General features: G+C 35.0%; 1 protein-coding gene across 8 annotated transcripts in view; it reads right to left on the bottom strand.

Annotated features, from left to right (window-relative positions):
- Positions 1–19,732, bottom strand: part of ZEB1 (zinc finger E-box binding homeobox 1) — a 185,041-nt gene that overhangs the window by 41,203 nt on the left and 124,106 nt on the right. For all 8 annotated transcript variants that reach the window (XM_050805608.1, XM_050805609.1, XM_050805611.1 and 5 more), the window contains one exon: positions 16,503–16,703. In XM_050805608.1, coding sequence (XP_050661565.1) covers positions 16,503–16,703 — 201 coding nt within the window. The remainder of the gene's footprint in view (positions 1–16,502; positions 16,704–19,732) is intronic.

Raw genomic sequence — 19,732 nt, 5'->3', positions numbered from 1 at the left:
TTGAAAATCAGACACTAAACACATCCAAGATGAATACAAAACCTGAATATTCCTGTAAATATTTTAAAGTTGAATTAAAAAAATCTTCCTCCCAAACAAAACAAAACTCCAGGCCCAACTTGTTTCACTTGCAAATTTTACCATATATTTAAAGAAGTAACACCAATTTAAGTATTTTTTTCAAGGCTAGGATTACTCTAATACCAAAACCATAGGACAATAGTACAAAGAAAGTAAAAGAAAAAGAAAAAAAATTATAGACTAACATCACTTATGAACATTGACACAAAAATCTTCAACAAAATATTAGCAATATACAAAAAGAAAATGATCAAGTGGGGCTTTTCAGAGAATAAAGCCTGATTCAATATTTGAAATTGATTAGTGCATTCCTCCATATTCACATATTAAAGAAGTAAAACCATATGATCATTTCAATTGATGCATAAAAAGCATTTGAAAAAAATCAACATTTATTCACGATGAAAACTTGCAGCGAACCAGGAATAGAAGGGAAGTTACTCAATTTGATAAAGCGTATCTGCACGAAACCTACAGTTAACATTATATTTAAAGGAGAAAGACTATGCTTTTTTTCTCCTCAAGATTAAAAAAGCCAAGAATGTCCATTATTACCACTCTTGATGTCTTGCAATAAGTCAATAAAAGAATTATAGGCATACACATTAGAAAGGAAGAAATAAAAATGGCCCTATTTGCAAAAAATAAGACTGCTACATAGGCAATGAACTGGAAACCAAATTAAAAGAAAAAAACTTCAAGCCATTCACAGTCCTTATTTCCAAAAAAGAAATACGTAGGTGTAAATTTAACGAACTATGTACACTATCTGTATTCTGAAATTATCAAACACTGATGTAAGAAAAAGAAAACCTAAATAAATGTAAACACACACCATGTTCATTAATTGGAAGACTCCTCAACATTTTAAGGAAGATGTCAGTTCTCTCCAAATTGATCTGCATATTTAACACAAATCAAATCAAAATTTCAGCATGATTATTTTTTAATATAAATAAGATTATCTAAAATTTATATGAAAAAGCAAAGGAACTACAATAGCCAAAATGATTTTGAAAAATAAAATTAGAGAAATAACATTCCCCAATTTTAAGACTATCAAGCTACAGTAATCAGGATTACATGGTATTGGCAAAAGGATGGATGTACTGATCAACAGAACAAAGTCCATAAACTGATCCACATAATAGACAATTAATTTCTGACAAAAATGCAAAATATATTCAATAGAGAAAGAACAGTCTTTTCAACAAGCAGTACTGGTACTATTGGACATCCAGATTGAAGAAATGAAACCACCTCAATATAGCATCTTACCAAAAAATTAGGTAAAAATAGAACAAGTCCTAATAAAAAGGTGAAGAAAACAAAGAGAAAATCTTGATGATCTGGAGTTAAGCAGAGTTCTTGCACATGACACCAAGTATGATGAAAATCATGATCCATAAAAAGAAAAAGTGATAAACTAAATCTCATTTAAAACTTTCTTTCTGTGAAAGACTAGGATAAGAGAATGAAAAGACAAGCTACAGTAGTTTTTACTACAACTCTAAGGAACTCTCAAAACTTAATAAAATAAGTAACTAGAAAATACACAAAGCAGACACTTCACTGAAGAGGACATAATATAACAAACACATGATAAAATGTTTAACTTCATTAGCCATTAGGGGAATGCAAATGAAAACCAAACCTATTATGAAAACACACCTATTAGAATGGCTAAAGTAAAAAAAAAATCTGATAAAACCAAATGCCTGTGGCCATGTAGAGAAAGTGGATCATCTCTTATTTATTATTGGTGGGATGGTACAACCACTCTGGAAAAGTTTGGCAGTTTCTTAAAACATTACATATATACAATATATTATGCAACAATCACACTTCTACATATTTACCCTAGAGAAATGAAAACTTAACTTCATCCCCAAAACCTGTATACTAATGTTTATAGCAACTTTACTCATAATCTCTGTAAGTTGGAAACAACCCAAATGTCCTTCCACTAGTGAATGGATAAACTGTGGCACGCCCATACAATGAAATACTACTTATTAATAAAAAGGATCAACCTGCTGATACATGCAACAACCTGAATACATCTGAGTGAAATAGAAATGTTTCATATTGTATGCTGAGTGAAACAGAATATGTTTCATGTTGTATGATTTCATTTTTATAACATTCTCAAGAAGAGAAAATGATAGCAAAAGATCACGGTTGCCAGGGTTTGTGGTAGTAGGAAAATGTGACTAAAAAGGGGTAGCATGATAGTGCTCTGTTCTGTGCCCTGTCATGGTTGCTACATGAATACACTTGTGTGTGTGTGTGTGTGTATTAAAGCTCAAATAAATGAACATCAAGTCAATTTTATAGTATGTTAATTAAAAAAGATTTTCTGAGATCTTAACACTCAGAAAAAAAGAAATTTACTTTTCTAGTTCTAGGTGCTAATTTTGTAAGTAGAAATCCAGAAGAATAGGAGCGTTTACAGATTTTTAAAACTGTTTTAATGTTTTGGTCTCAATTATTTGAGAGACAAACTGGTAATAATACACAATAATGTTTTTGTAATCAATCAATCCACAAGTAGTACAGAAATCAGATCCAGAAATCTTATGAGTAGTTTTACTTTAGGAATAAAAAGAAATAAGGAGGCAGTGGATAAGGGCAAAAGCTTTAGTCAATTATTCCTAGGTAAAGACACTGGCTCTACTGGGTCCGTGAGTAGACTTGGGGGAGTGATACAACTCAGTTAGTCCTTAGTTTCCACATGTATACAACTAGAACATTACATCACAGGATTGTTGTGAATACTGAACTCTCGTTTAGCCCAATGCCTAGCAGAGTGCAAATGCTCAATAAGTAATGGCCATTATTAGGGATTCTATAAATATACAAATTGTTTGAGACTCTTAAAATTATCTTTATTACATGCAGAATTTGAAGATCATCTTGTCTGAAACATTTTGACCTCAAATTAATTCATTACATTTTAAGAGCAGGGTATAAGTAGATTGACAATTACAGGAATGATTTAATTAATTAACTAATCCATTCATCCAATTCACTATTTGAGGATCCATGAGCCAGAAATTCTGCAGATGCTGAAATACAAAATTGGAAAGACCACTAATACCAAAGAACAAAGCTTAGAGGGAGAGAGACACAGAGAATTACAACATCATTGCAAGTGCTGCAACAGAGATGTATGTCATTGGATTACATGATAACCTAATTACCGTCTTTTTTTTTCTCTACGTTGTTCTGAAGGAACTTATTTAACTAACAGTGACATTTCTTATACAACAGTGATAATGAGTAAAATAATCTAAGGAAATAACATTCATTTTCAGTCATCCGTGTACCCTCATTATCATTCCTTTTCTCTCAGCCAGCAAGAAAAAAATATTCATTTACCTAAAATACTAAGAATAACCAGCCCACATACAGTATAGATTTGCTAAACATTTTGACCCTAGTTAAGTAAAATATCCAAAGTCCTGAATCATCTGAGTGACTTATGATAGTACAGAAGTTAATGGCATAGCTTACAGACTCAGACCGCCTGGTTGAAATTACAGATGATACTTACTATCAGTGACTCTGGTAAATACCTAATGTCTTTTGTACTTATTTTTTTCTCATCTATAAAATGGGGCTAAGTAACCTGCTGCATTACAGTACTGCAATGATTAGATTAATATATAAAACACAATTTAGAACATTACTTGACACAAATAAACTGCTCAGCAAAGTTATGATTATTAATATTAGCCAGTGGTTTATGAACTTGTGTGATTTTTTTCATGTAGTGGTCTGCAGAACAAGGGATCTGCAGAACAAGGGATCCATGAAGTGGTCTGCAGAACAAGGGATCCATGAAGATGTCCACTGTGACCCTGTGACTATATTACTTTAAATGGTGAAATGAACTTTGCAGATGTGATTAAAATTATGGACCACAAGGTGGGGAGATTATCCTGGATTATCTGGGTGGGCCAGTTAATCACATGAGCTCTTAAAAGTGAAAGAGAGGGAGGCAGGAGTGGAGACACCATATGAAAGAAATAAGACTTGACCTGTTTTCCTGGCTTTAAAGATAGAGAAAAAAAGTCACAAGCCAAGGAATGCAGGTACCCTCTAGAAGCTGGGAATGGCCTTCAGCCAGCAAGGAAATGGGGTCCTTGTATTACCAAAAGGATCTGACTATGCCACCATCTGAGGAAGAAAATGAATCTTCCCCATGAACTTACAGAAAGGAATACAACACTTAGATTTTAGCCCAGTGAGACCTGGGATGGACTCATGACCCACAGAGATGAAAGAAAATAAATTTGTGTCGTTTAAATCTTAAGTGTGTTGTCATTTGTTATGACAGCAACAGAAAACTAATACAAGTGGTTAAATATTTTTACAGCAGATAGAAGAATGAAGATAACAGTAATCAGATTGCCCTGTTGAGGTCAATATTGTTTCTTTTTGCTGTTTTAGTTTCATCAGACACTATGAATCTGAAAATCACCAATAATGTAATTACTGGATTCTAGCCTTATTGGAAGCCATGGGAAATTATAAATAATATATGAAATGATAACTTCTCTTAAGATGTTTCTATATGGATGGGCATTGATACTGACAGAATTACCTCTGCACTGCTCTATTTTATGTATGGATATATTTAACGTATATATATTTTTCTGTTGGACCTCTAAGAAAAAAAAGAATAGCATGCTTTGGAATCAAATAGACCTGGGTTTGAATCTTGGCTTTTCCATTACTTAATGTACCATGTTGGCAACATATTTAATCTTTCTGAGCCTCATTTTCCTTATTTTTAAAAAGGAGCCAACATCTATCTCACAGAGCTATTCTAAGTATGAAAATAAATAATGTATGGGAAAGCAATTAACATTAGGTCTATACAGGTACACTCAGTAATATTCTCCTTACCAAATATGTGAAATGTGGGATTGCCACTGACTGTTGTGTCAGCCTTCCCAGTCATCTAGTGTTTTAGAGAGGCATATTCTCTCAAACCCCAACCAGGCCTGAACAGAAAAGCCTAATGAAAGCAGAATATGCCTGATTTATCCTTGCCCCTGAAGTTCAAGGTATCGTGACCAGGTCTGAAATGGGCAGAAGTAAGCTGGCACTCTGCAACATGGAGACAGATCAGGAAAAGTATAAAAAACTTTCCCGAGTCCTTTGGGCCAAGATATCTGACATTCTATTAGGCTAAGGAATGGGACAAGAGTCAGAGATCTAGGAATGATCCTCTGACCTACTATGCATTTTGTAAGCTGAATTATTATTATATTCCAATATTTTTCCTTTTGTTCTATTACTGCTTATTAAAATATTTTTGAAAATTCCAACTTTTTTTCAGATAATATATACTAACAAAGCCCAAGGAAAGGATTTTACTTCATTTTGATCAGAAATTTTCAAAATATCTCAATTTCAAAAATTTTAGACTTACAGAAAAGCTGTAAAAAATAGAGTTCTTGTATACCCTTTAACCAGTCTCCCCTAAAGAGAACATGACATAATCACAGCAGTATTATGAAAGATATAAAATTAACATTATGCAATGCTATTAACTTATCTAGGGACATTATTTGCCCTTTTCCAGTTTCCCCACTAATAATCCTTTTTTTTTTTTTTTTCCTGGCCCAGAAGCCAATTTAGTATGCTACACTGTATCATGTGTCCATAACCTCCTGTAACCTCTACCAAAATTTGATAATCCAATCTGTTTGTCTTTGACAAGTTGCTTCTGTCTTTATTTGTATGTTATGACCTTGACATTGACACTTTTTTTGAAGAGTACTGGGCACTTATTGTGTCGTATGCCCCTCAACTTGGATTTCTCTGATGTTTTCTAATTATTAGATTGAGGTGATGTATTTTGAGCCAAAATACGACCAAGGCAATAGGTGCCCAGTATACCACATTAGGGGCACATGGTATGTCACTATGTTATTACTGGTGATATTCTCATCTGTAATTGATCATCTGGTTAAGGTGGTGCCTGCCAGGTTTTTTTTTTCACACCAGTTACGATATTTCTCTTAGCAGTTATTAATTATCTTCTGGGAAAATACTTCAAAATTATGCAAAAGCTCTTTTTTCCCATTACACTTTCACCCACTTATTTTAATATCCACTGATGGTTCTTTTAAACAATTATTACCACAATATTTGCCTAATGGTGAGTCTCCAGCTCCATATTTACTTACTAATTTATAATTGGATTTCTACTATAAGGAAGACCTGTCCTTTCCCTCCCAGGTGTTTAAGTATTTATATCAGTACAGATGGATGGATATTTCTTTTATTTTCTTGATTTTAATAATGCTATCATTATTTATTTTGCTGCTAAAATTGTTCCAGAATTGGCTATTGGGAACTCCTTCAAGTTGGCTCCTGTGTTTTTTTGACATGCTCTCATCATTCATTCATTTAGTCATTTTTTGAGATAGAGTCTTGCTAAGTTGCCCAGGCTGGTCTCAAACTCCTGGTCTCAAGCGATCCTCCTGCCTCAGCCTCCCGAGTAGTTGGGATTACAAAGCCTCCTGAGTAGCAGGGATTGCAGGTGCATGCCACTGCACCTGAAATTTATTTATTTATGGGTACTTACTATTCCAGGCTCATCTTCTATTTTCCCTGCCCTAGATACAGAATCAGCCATTTCTCCAAGGAGGCTTAGTACTTTCTACTGGAGAATGGTGTTTGAATCCTAGATCTGGGTATTATATATGTTCACTACTACTGGGTGTCACTGCTTTCATGTCTTGTTAGTAGGCAGGGCTTGGAAACACATGTATGTACACTAACAACCGTTCTATATTTTCATATTTATCTGTTTTTATATATATTCAGAACCATGAGTTCATACTGATACCTCCAATTCCAATTGAACACCATAGCCTTTACACTAGCCTTTTCTCTTACAGTGAGAAACCTGGGTCTTATTGTCTGAAACATATTTACTTACTTGTTATATCTCAGTATACACTTAAGTAGTTTCAGAACAACCCAAATCTCTATGACAAACAAATTTAACAACTGGAAGGAGAATGGAAACAGGGTAGTAGGCATAGGGAGTGACACTTCCCTGAGTACACCTTTTTGTAGAGCTTATTTATATAACTACGGCAATGTTTCCTATTCCCCCCAAAAATAATTTAAATCATCAGCAGATAGGGAGAATGAAAAATACAATACCAACAGTAATAAAACTATTATGAATGAAGTATGGAAAAAAGAATTTACCTAAGTAACTTTGGAAAATATTTTAAATGACTACATATTATAAGGCTAATGACCAAAAGACCTATACACACTGTACTCTAGGTAGCAAATTTGTTTGATTGGTTTTTTAAAGACGACAGAATATACACCAAGGTTCAACACTGTAGGGAAAGCCTAAACTCCGTCTTGAGTGCCACCTCTGAACACTCAGATACTCAGAAATACTTAAATATTCATACAGTATGTTTAGTGCAAATGGAAGTGTTCCCTTATAAATAGAGCTAAAAAATAAAACAACACTCAGGGGTCATCTGGCCCACTGTCTTCATTTTACATATGTACAAGTGGAACTCAAGAGATGGTACAGCGAAGACTAGAAGCCATGTGCTTAACTTTTTCTAAATCATACACCACCTCTGGCTGAAAATGATTCCAAAGAGTAGGTTCAACTGAATCTTGAAGGATGAATGCAATTTGCTTCAAGGCTTAGTGATTGATATATTCTTTACATGTATTACTTATAGTATTTTATTATAATTTATGCCCAAGAAAGCATTATTACTATGTGCTATATGATCAGAGTTTTAAACATTTTTAACATAAAGAAGTTTAATTGTCTTGGCAGTTTTGTAAACATGTAAATTTCCAGAGAGTTTTAAAAACTACATGTGAGAAAAATGTTTTTAAATCGCTGTTAACTTGGGACAGTTTTAAAACTCACCAATTTCAAAATATTCAGAAATAGCTAACATACTAAACAATATCTCACATTATCAGATTAGTTTTATATATGTTTTAAAAACTGAAAGCATATTCATCAATTTCAAAATACTAAGAAATAACTAACATATTAAACAACATTTCACATTATCAGATTAGTTTTATATATGTTTTAAAAACTGAAAGCACAAGGAAGCCTTTAAGACAGGTGTTTCAAAAGTTATACTTAAAAAGTTTAACTGACACAAGCATGAGAGTTTCTGGCTGAACCACAAGATCGCGTAAGATTAATACAGACATGTTGGGACATTGCCAACTTACACTTTCTTCTCTACAGAAAATAAAGTTGATAGTATTTAAAATATGATAATATTTTAAGACAATAACACTTACTGTATAAATTTTGTTTATTTTTGATAACAAACATATCCTAGTTTAATATTTACAATAAAATACTCTTTTTTCCCATATAATTCTTCTTTTAAGAACTTAATCCTAATTTGGAGTTTCATTCACAGATAATAGCTTTTTGAAGGTACTTACTACATACTTAAAATTTCAATAGCATATTATATTTCCTAATATAATTTAGATCTTTGACTACATTATGTTACAGATCTATGAATATCAGAATATTAATGTGTTATGTCACATTTTTTATCTGCATAGGTTAAACCATTCTTGCATCCCAGGAATAAGTCCCAGTTGATCATGGTGTATGATATTTTAAATTTCCTACTGAATTCAGTTTACTATTATCTTGTTGAGGATTTTTGCATCTACCTTCAACAGAGATATATACTGGCCTATAATTTTCCTGTGTTCTTATTTGAATTTGATATCATAACAATCCTGGTCTTATGGAATGAGTTTGGCAGTATTCCTCCATCTTCAAATTTCTAGAAAAATTTGAGAAGAACTGATTCTACAAGTTGACCACTTGTCATTAATTCTTCCTTAAATGATTAGAACAATTAACCAGTGAAGCCATCTGATCTCAATTTTTCTTTGTTGGGAGACTTTTGATTACAGATTCAATCTCCTTACTTGGTCTATTAATATTTTCTATTTCTTCATGGTATATCTTGGTAGGTTGTATGTTTCTATTCATTTATCCATTTCTTTAGGATTATCCAATTTGTTAGTGTGTAACTGTCCATAATAGTCTCCTATCATCCTCTGTCTTTGTTTAGTATCAGTTGTAGTGTACCCTTTTCCTTATATTTTTTAAATTTTAGATTTGGGGGGCACATGTGCAGGTTTATCACATGGATATAATATATAATAGTGAGGTTTGGGCTTCTAGTGTACCCATAATCCAAACTGAACAGCTGTACCCAACAGGTAATTGTAAAAATCCTAATTCCCCTTTTACCTTCCCCCCTTTTGGAGTCCCCAACATCTGATATTTACGTCTTTACATCTATATGTACCCACTGTTTAGCTCCTACTTACAAGTGAGAATGTGCAGTATTTGATTTTCTGTTACCGAGTTATTTCACTTAGTATAATGGCCTCCAGCTCCATCCATGTTTCTACAAAGGACATAATTTCATTTGTTTTTATGACTGAATAGTATTTCATGGTATATATGGACCACATTTTCTTTACGCCATTATCCACTGATATACACTTAGGTTGATTCCATGACTCTGCTATTGTGAGTAGTTCTGTGACAAACATACGAAAAGGTGTCTTTCTTATATAATGATTTCTTTCCCTTTGGGTAGATGCCCAGTAGTGGCATTGCTGAATAGAATGGTAGTTCCCTTTTCAGTTCTTTCAGGAATCTCCGAACTGTTTTCCACAGGGGTTGTATTAATTTGCATTCCCACCAACAGAGTATAAGAATACCCTTCTCTCTGCATCCACGCCAACATCTGTTTTCTGACTTTTAATCATAGCCATTCTGACTGATATAAGATGGTATCTCATTGTGGCTTCAATTTGCACTTCTCTGAAGATTAGTGATATTAAGCATTTTTAAAACGTTTGTTGGCAATTTTATGTCTTCTTTTAAGAAATGTCTATACATGTCCTTTGACCAGTATTTAATGGGGTTGTTTTTCTCTTGCTGAGTTATTTGGGTTCATTGTAGATTCTGGATATTAGTTCTCTGTCGGAGGTATGACTTGCAAATGTTTTCTCTCATTCTGTAGGTTGTCTGCTTACTCTGTTATTTCTTTTGCTGTGAAAAAGCTTTTTGGTTTAATTAAGTACCACTTGTGTATTTTTGTTCTTGTTTTATTTTCTTTTGGGGTCTTAGTCATAAATTCTTTGCCTATGCCAATGTCCAGAATAGTTTTTCCTAGGTCTTCTTTCAGGATTTTGAGTTTCACATCTTACATTTACGGGTCTTTAATTCATCTTGAGTTAATTTTTGAATATGATGAGACACAGAGGTCCAGTTTCATTCTTCTGCATGTGGTTAGTCAATTTCCCAGCACCACTTACTGAATAGGATGTCCTTTCCTCATTGTTTATTTTTGTTGAATCTGTTGAAAGTCAGTTGGTTGTAGGTATGTCACTTTATGAGTTCTTTATTCTATTCCTCTGATCTATGTGTCCATCTTTATCATGGTATCATGATATCAGTATCATGCTGTTCAGCCTTGTGGTATAATTTGAAGTCAGGTAATGTGATGTTTCTGGCTTTGTTCTTTATGCTTAAGATTGCTTTGGCTATTCAGGCTCTTTTTTTGGTCCATATGAACTTCAGGATTGTTTTTACTAATTCTGTGAAGAATGACATTGGTAATTAGGGATTGCTTTGAATCTGCAGATTCCTTTGGGCATTATGGTCATTTTAAATAATATTGAGTCTTCCAATCCATAAGCATGAGATGCTTTTCCATTTGTGTAATCTTCCTGTAGATCTTTCACCTCTTTGGTTCAATGTGTTCCTAGCTATTTTATTTTTGTGTGTGACTATTGTAAATGGGATGGAGTTCATGATTTGGTTCTCGGATTCAGTAACAGTATACAGAAAATGCTACTGGTTTATGTACATTCATTCTGTATCCTAAAACTTTACTGAAGTTGTTTATCAAGTCTACAAGTCTTTAGGATTTTCTAGGTATGGGGGCTTGTCATTAGTGACCAGAGATAATTTGATTTTCTCTTTTCCAATTTGGATGTCTTTTGTTTCTTTCTCTTGCCCAACTGCTCTGTCTAGGACTTCCAGTACTATGTTGAATAGAAGTGGTGTGAGTAGGCATTCTTGCCTTGTTCCAGTTCTTAGGATGAATGCTTTCAGCCTTCCCCCATTCAATATGATGTTGGCTCTGAGTTTGTCATATATGACTCTTATTATTTTTAGGTATGTTCCTTCAGTGCCTAGTTTTTGAGGGTTTTACACATAAAGGGATGTTGAATTTTACCAACAGCCTCTTCTGCATCTATTGATTGACATGATCATATCGTTTTTCTTTTTAATTCTGAATATGTAGTGAATCACATTTACTGACTTGCAAATGTTGAACCATCTTTGCATCCCTGGAATAAAATACACTTGATTGTGATACATTTTGTTTTTGATGCGCTGATAAATCTGGTTTGCCAGTATTTTGTTGATGATTTTTACATTTATATTCACCAGGGAGATAACCAGTATCACAGAATGAGTTAGGGAGGTATCCCTCCCTCCTTGGTATTTTGGAATAGCTTCTGTAAGACTGGTAACCTGCTCTCCTTTGTAGATATGGCAAAACAGTCCTGTAAATCTCTCTGGTCCTGGGCTTTTTTGTTGTTGGAGGTTTTTTACTATTGATTCAATTTCCTTACTCATAATTGGTCTGTTCAGGATTTCTATTTCTTCCTGATTCAATCTTGGGAGGTTGTGTGTTCCAGGAATTTACCTATTTCTTCTAGGTTATCTAATTTGTGCACATAGAGATGCTCATAGTAACCCCTGATGAGCTTTTGTATTTCTGTTGTATCAGCAATACTGCCACCTTTATCATTTCTGATTGTGCTTATTTGAATTTTCTCTTTTTTCTTCATTAAACTAGCTAGTGGTCTACCAATTTTGTTTATCCATTCAAAGAACAAACTCTTCACTATGTTGATGCTTTTTATCACTTTTTTTGGTCTCAATCTCATTTAGTCATTCTCTTTGTTATTTCTTCTGCTAGCCCCTTTGAGTCTGTAGTTGTCTTTTGCCATTAGGTGGGTCTCTGGTAGGCAGCAGATGGTTGAGTCCTTCTTCTTTTATCCAATTTGCTAGTCTTTATCTTTTAAATGGAATATTTAGGCCATTTATGTTCAAGGTTAATATTAATGTGTGTGTTTTTTTCCCATCATAGTTTTGTTAGCTAGTTGCCTTGGAGTCTCAGTTGTGTAATTGCTTTATTGGATCTTTGAGGTTTCTACTTACCTGTGCTTTTATGATGGCAAGTATTATCCTTTTACTGCCATGTTCAGAATTCCTTTGAGCATTTCTTCTAAGATGGTGTAGTGGCGATGAATTCTCTCTGTGTGTGCTTATCTGGGAAAGACTATTTCTCCTTCATTTATGAAGCTTAGTTTGGCAGGATATAAAATTCTCGGCTGACATTTTTTCGAGGTGGCCAAAAACAGGCCTCTAATCTCTTCTGTTTTACAACATTTCTGCTGAGAAGTCTACCATCAGGATGATGAGCTTCCTTCATAGGTGATGTGACACTTGTCTCTAGCTGTATTTAAGATTTTTCTTTCACATTGACCTTGAATAGCCTAATGACTATATGCCTTGGACATGTTAATGTTGTACAGTATTTTTCAGGTACTCTCTGAATTTCTTGTATCTTGATGTCTACATCCCTGGAAGATTGGGAGATTTTCCTATATTATTCCCTCAAATATTTTTCCAAGCTTTTTACTTTTTCCTCTTCTCCATCAAGAATGCCTGTAAGTCATAGGTTTGGTAGCTTTACATTATCCCACATTTCTTGAAGGCTTTGTTCATTAAAAAATTATTTTTTCTTTGTCTGATTGGGTTAATTTGAAGACTAGTCTTCAAGCTCTGAAATCTTTCTTCTGGTTGGTCTAGTCTATTGTTAAGGCTTTCAACAGTGTTTTGATGTTCCTTCAGCAAATTTATCATTTTCAGATGTTCCATTTGCTTTTTAAAAATATATATCTATGTTATCTTTCATTTCTTAGATTGTTTCTCTAGTTGCTTTGGTTTTCAACTTTCTCTTGGATCTCACTGGGCTTCTTTACAGTCCATATCTTAAATTCTTTATCTGTCACTTCAAAGTTTTCATTTTCATTAGGATTCACTGCTAGAGAGCCAATGTGGTCTTTCAGGGATGTCACAACATTCTATTTCTTCATGGTGCTGGACTTCTTGTGCTGGTTCCTTCTCATGTGTAGAAGCATTTATTTTTGGATTGATCTTAATTTGGGTAGGATTATTTTTCTTTGCCTCTTGAGGGTGTGACTCTTGCGTATGTTGGGTTGTGTCCTTTGGCTTTGCTTATGTGCTTTTAGGGGGCCAAGGCTCTGTATAAATTCCTTGGTTATAGATAGCCTTAGTGTAGTCGTTTTCTCAAATTTTAATTGTTTGTAGTTTGTAGTAGTGGAGCGCTGTATGTGTAGAAAGGTTCACTGTCTCCTAAAGAGACGCAAAGTTGGAGGTCTTTTGGGGGAAGATTATCTCTTTCCTTAGCACTGTGTACTTGTCAGCAGGAATTATACTGGGTTGTGCAGTTCACCCTACAGGCCAGCAGGTGATGCCTGCAGGGAAGAGCTGTCTAAGTGCTGTGCAATGATATCAACAGTTGTTGTGACAGGCCATGAAGTTTGACCTCCTGGACAGTAGGTGATGCTGGCAGGTGAGAGGCAGCTGGAGTGATGACAGTGGGATTTTTACTTGGCCTTTGTTGATAGGAAATACGAGGGTGTCCCTGGTGATGGGTGGGGGTGTGGAGCTCTCAGTGGTCCCATTCCATGCTCCGCTCCCAAGGCTGGCTAGAGGGGGCAAAGCTGGGTGGAACTGTGTTCGGTAAGCCTGTGATCAGGCTCTCTGAGGCAGATGGGACCTTGGTAGGGCTGTTGGGGCAGTTCTCAGGCAGCTGGAACAACACTCTAGGGAGGGGTGGAGGCATCTCTCCTGTGCCATAAGAGCTGGTTCAGGGTAAGAGGGCTGGCCCTGGGTTTTCATTCCAGCAGATGGCCATGGGGCCCACCCAGCTTCTACACCCCTGACTGGTGGGTCTCCCTCCAGTGTCCACCCTGGCAGCCGGCCCAATTAGTTATGCAAATCCCAAACCACCTCTGTCCAGACTGCCATGCCATTCCAGACATTCCAGAATGCAAGACTCCCTGCAGCAGAAACCAAGGCTATGAGCTTACACCCTTCCTAGTCTGTTCTCATGAAGGGAGGGGTGCCCAGCTTCTGTACCACCTGAAAAACCCGCACCACACTCTTCTCTGTGTTCTGACAGTGGGGGTTCCTCCCCTGCTTGAGATCAGGCCACAGATCTCATCCCCATATTCTTGGGTGGTATGCTTGAGTCCTGGCAAACTGAGACCAAGCCAGTGGATCTGTCCTCTGGCTCCTTAGGATCAACCACTGGCAGTGATGGGAGGAGTGAAGTGTTCCCAGGTAGCAATAAACCACTCAGGTGGGGCAATGGAGGCTATGCTGTGGATCTTACTCCACAGCAATGGCCAGGCAGGCAATCTTAGGAGGGACTGGCAGGCATGGTCATGTGTGGTTTAGATTCACCTCAGTCCTGCAGGAATGGTGGTGGATCCTGAATTGGGCATGTGAGCATACATGGGCCCCACTCTATCCCGGCCTGGCAGACAGCAGATGTAGCTGCTTGGGCCTCCCTCCCTGTAAAATTCTTTTTCCATATTGCACCAGACTTATTTATAAATTACATTAATGATGTTCTTCTCATAACTTCCATGATAAGGTTCAAATTCCTTGACACAGTACACAAATCACTTCATATTTTTTCCCTTGTTTACTTCTCTGATCTCATTTTCTGTGACCACTTTGCTCAAGTGTCTGTGGTTTCATGTGTGTTGCCTCTTTTGCCTGAAACACCTTATATTCACTCTACTTTGCCTAATTAACCTCCATTGGTCCTTAAGAACTAAAGACCAATTCTGTTTCACTCAGAACTCTTCTAGGACTTCCCCTTCCTTCTCTAATTCGGATGCTCCTCCTTGATGCTGCCAGACCAAGTGTCTGTGTGTGTGGGTGTCAGTTTTTGTGTGTGTTCTAGGTGTGTTCCCCTTCCTTCTCTAATTCGGATGCTCCTCCTTGATGCTGCCACATAATGTATACCTAAATAAAACTACAATGTATGTGTGACTTATTTATCTCTCTTTTCCATTAAGCCCTATATGCATCATTCATGCAGAGTGTCTTATCCACAGTTGCAATCAATTTCTACAGAGGTTGCTGAATGGACAAATGAACACTATAAAATGAGAGGGCTGATCTACATTATTTTCAAAGTCCCTTGTTAACCATTAGATTTGTCATATTGTAGAAATCTTAACTTCTGCCAATCTGTGCCTATTATCTGAGCTTTTATCTATACTTCCACATTTCATTATCCAGATGATATCCTGACCTGCATGCCTGACCCACTTTTCCAGATTTTAGTTTTGATATCTTATCTAGATGACCTCTTTGAACTTGAACTCTTGTTAGGAAGCTTCTCCTTTGACTGGTCGGATTTGAGTTATTGCATGCACTTGTTTACCTTTTCTGATGTCCTTGTTCCTGATCCCCAACCTCTCGAATTAATACTATGCCACTTCCATATCCTATTTTTATATCACTGGTGCTTACCCTGGCAAGACAGGCTAAATAATTTAATTAGTTTATTAGGAAAAGTAGAAAGAAGAAATTTTAGAGCTAGAATAAAAGACTAAGTCCAATGTCTCCATTTGATAGATGAGGAAGAAGATTGAACTTTCATTGTTTATTCATTAAAAGTGCAGCAAGTAGAGGGCCTCCTTACTTTCACTGCTCCTTCCACTCAGCCATGCTTTGAGTAAAAGTAAACATATAAAGTGAAAAAAAAACCCACCTTACTTAAAGGATTCTGATGTATGTACAGAGAGGCTTAAAAGCACTAAAAATACCTCCATGATTTATATTGTTTGGGATTTTTGCACATTGAATTATAATTTCACTATATCAATATAATATTTATTGGTTTCTAAGTACAGTATTCATTTGGGGTTACAATAAAAAATTAAAGGTAGGTTCAATTATATCAACAATATTTGGAAAGCTTGATCCTGGTTAGTAAATTCTACTAAATTTCAATAAATTATATGCATTGTAAATATGGTCAAAATAACTTTCTTACTCTGCTTCGTAATCTATGTTTTAGTAAGTAGGACACCTAATATTTATTGATAGCCAAATTTACTATTGATTTCAAACTTTTCATCCAATTTATCTTTTCCATTAATATATATTTTAAAAACTAATCATGAGAATACAATATTACAAAAAAAATCAGACTTACTGTCATCCTCCCAGCAGTTCTTAGCATTCCCTTCTCTTTCACTGCTCCTCCCTGGTAACACTGTCTGGTCTGTTGGCAGGTCATCCTCTGGTACACCTTCACAATCAGCTGCATCTGTAACACTTTCTTCTTCCACAATATGGAGTTTGTCTTCATCATCTGAATCTGAATTTGTTTCTACCACAGTATTATAATTTGTAACTGTAATACAAACAAGAAACAAATAATCAAAACCAACTAGTAAAAAAATCAGTTTTTACATCTCACAAAAATAAAAGTATAAAAGATACTTAAAACAGATTGTAATTCAATAATGTTCTTTTAAACAATAATATGTAAACAACTAGTTTATTTGACAACACATATATATAACACTAGATATTACATGACCAAACTGATGAATAGTAGCAACCCTTATTGAACACTTACTATATGTAGACCTGCTTTATAAATACTAACCCATTAAATTCTTACAACAATCTTACAACAGCCTTATGAAATAAGAGTTCTACCACTTACTATTTATATCCTTGTTTTACAGGTAAGAAAATCAAGGCAGAGAGAGAGATTAACTTGTCCAAGATCACAGCCAGGAAGTGGCAGAGCCAGGATTTTAACACCAACGGTCTGATTCCATATTTTGTGCTCTTAAACTCTATATTAAACCTCCCCTCCAATGATAATGAGCTTACAGCATACAATATTGCTTATGTACCATTAGGGCTTTGAATCCTTAAAGGATTGCAACTTAAGAAAAGAGGCCATCTTTCCTAACAAAATAGCATTACATCATCAAGTTTACCACAAGTATTTTTAAGTCCTCAATAGATCCATGCATGACATTATTAATCCCACACTGACTTTAGAAAGAATCAACCAATTTAGTCAATTTCTACGTAATTAAGTTTGTCATTCTGAAAAACTGACATTTGGAAGTTTTCAAATGAGCACTTTTTTCTACAATTTTTAATGAATTTCAATAAAATATAACATCAGCATTTTAAAGATATATAATTATTCTGAATGAGTTCTCCAGTTCACAGAACCAGGACTATAAGCTGAGAATAAAATTCTCTAAAATAAATAATCTAGCATAATCAATGTTTTCCTTTAGAGTCCTTATAATAATCACTCTAACAGGATGAATATTTAGTACTTCATTGGGTATGGTCACTAGAATGTCTCTTTTAAACTACTTTCAGGGTGATTCTTATTTGCTAAGAAAAGATTCGGAAGAAGGGAGAAAAAGAAGCTTAAATTATTTAGATAACTAAGCAGTAATTATCATCATTATTCTTTCCATTGCTTTCTTAAATTTTCCAACAATTCTTGAAAAATAATCACCTAAATGCTTAAATAATATGTATACATATCCCTCTCCCCCCCACGCCCCTCCCACACTCCTGATAACACAAAGGAAGAAATACAATTACAAATACGGGTAGGTATTTAAAGGTGAAAACAAATAACCAAAACTCCAAAACTGCTTTTATAGACTTTAGGAAGACTCCTTGTCCAAAAGAGTATCAGAGGTCACCACTGTGCTCACATATTAGGAGTTCTTCAGTATCCTGTGTCAGAAGAAAAATGTCAAGTTTTGTTATGTCATTAATATTTTAGTGTGAATATGCTTTTCCAGATCTTCTCCCAAGAGTAAATGGTTTTCTCTCTTATTGTACTAAAATAATACATGTAAAATCATTCAATGCAAAACATGTAAAATAAGTAAAGGCAGCCCTATTTTTCCTTCCTCTATCCACTCCATAAAGGTAAAAACAATGGCAAATTTTATTAATTATTTCAATGCACTAAGTAGGCATGATGTAAATCATTTTATATACCTTTTCTTACTTAGTTGTAACACAAACCTCATCTTATCTTATATTTAATATAAATCCAGCATCACCTATATACAAATTTGTGTATATATAATTCAAAATACACATGATCACATCACACTGCTTTGCCGCTTATATTTTGCCACTTTATAACATGTCTTGGAAGACTTTCTGTCAGTACAGACAGTCCCTGACTAATTATGGTTTGATTTACAATGTTTTGACTTTATGATGGTGCAACACTATTCTGTTTTTCACCCTCGGTACAGCATTCAATAAATGACATGAGATATTCAACATCATATTAAAACATAGGTTTCATGTTAGATGATTTGCCCAACTGTAAGCTATAAGTGTTCCAGGCATATTTAAGGCAGGCTAAGCTTAGCTATGATGTTCGATAGGTTACGTATATTAAATGCATTTTCAATTTCACAGTATTTTCAACTTACGATGAATTTATCAGGACATAACACCATCATAATTCATAAGCCGAGGGGCATCTGTGTATATAAAACTTTCTTATCTCCCTCTGGATAGCTAGACAGCATTCTATTGTACAGATATACTTTAACCTATGATCTATTGATAAATTTTTTGCCTGTGTTAAGCACTAGCAAAAATGCCATAATTTTTCTTGTAAATATGTATAATTTTGGCCATTCCTTAAATATACTTATCAGATTTGTAGGGGTGAAACTATTAAGTCAAAGGGAAGACTTATGAAGTAGTTATTGTTAAACTGCCTTCCGGAATGGTTTTATGTTTCCATAAATATTACCTGAGAAGGTCTATTCAGTATATCAATATAATAAAGAAAAAAGTCACTTTAATATAGTAATGGGAAAATAAGTGTCAAGATGGAAACAGTCATACTATGCGCAGCCACACTATAAGCAGAGTGAAGTCTGTGTGTGGGTAAGGGAAATGATTTTAAAAGCCTGGTTCACAGCTGATTATAAGAGCTTCCTGACTGTAAGAGTTTCCTGATGGGCCTCTACCTCATAGTAAGAGGCAAATACACACACATACACTTGGAATGGAGATGCTTACTGGCAAATGATGCACAATGTTATTAACTTTCATTTTTACTTTCAGGACTTATTAGCAACCTACTTGTTAAAGTCATTTTAAGTTGGCATTTATATATGACAAGCTAAAATTAGAACACGGTAAGTATTTGCCGAGGATTACTCAATTCTATACTCTACTAAGAGCTGGCTATCATGTAAGGTCTGCCTTACTGCAAGGCTCTCAAATATGCTTGACCAGTGAAAGTGCATGCCTAGATAACTGACATTCCTGCTGTTTTGCGAAGGGAGGCTTCCGGACATCTTTGGTATCTTGAGTTAGCCATGGTTTTATGCTGGTGCCATTCTTACCTTTTAATGA

The sequence above is a fragment of the Macaca thibetana genome, chromosome 9 (assembly GCF_024542745.1).
Source record: "Macaca thibetana thibetana isolate TM-01 chromosome 9, ASM2454274v1, whole genome shotgun sequence".
Lineage (NCBI taxonomy): Eukaryota > Metazoa > Chordata > Mammalia > Primates > Cercopithecidae > Macaca > Macaca thibetana.
This window is presented reverse-complemented; position numbering and strand designations above follow the sequence as displayed.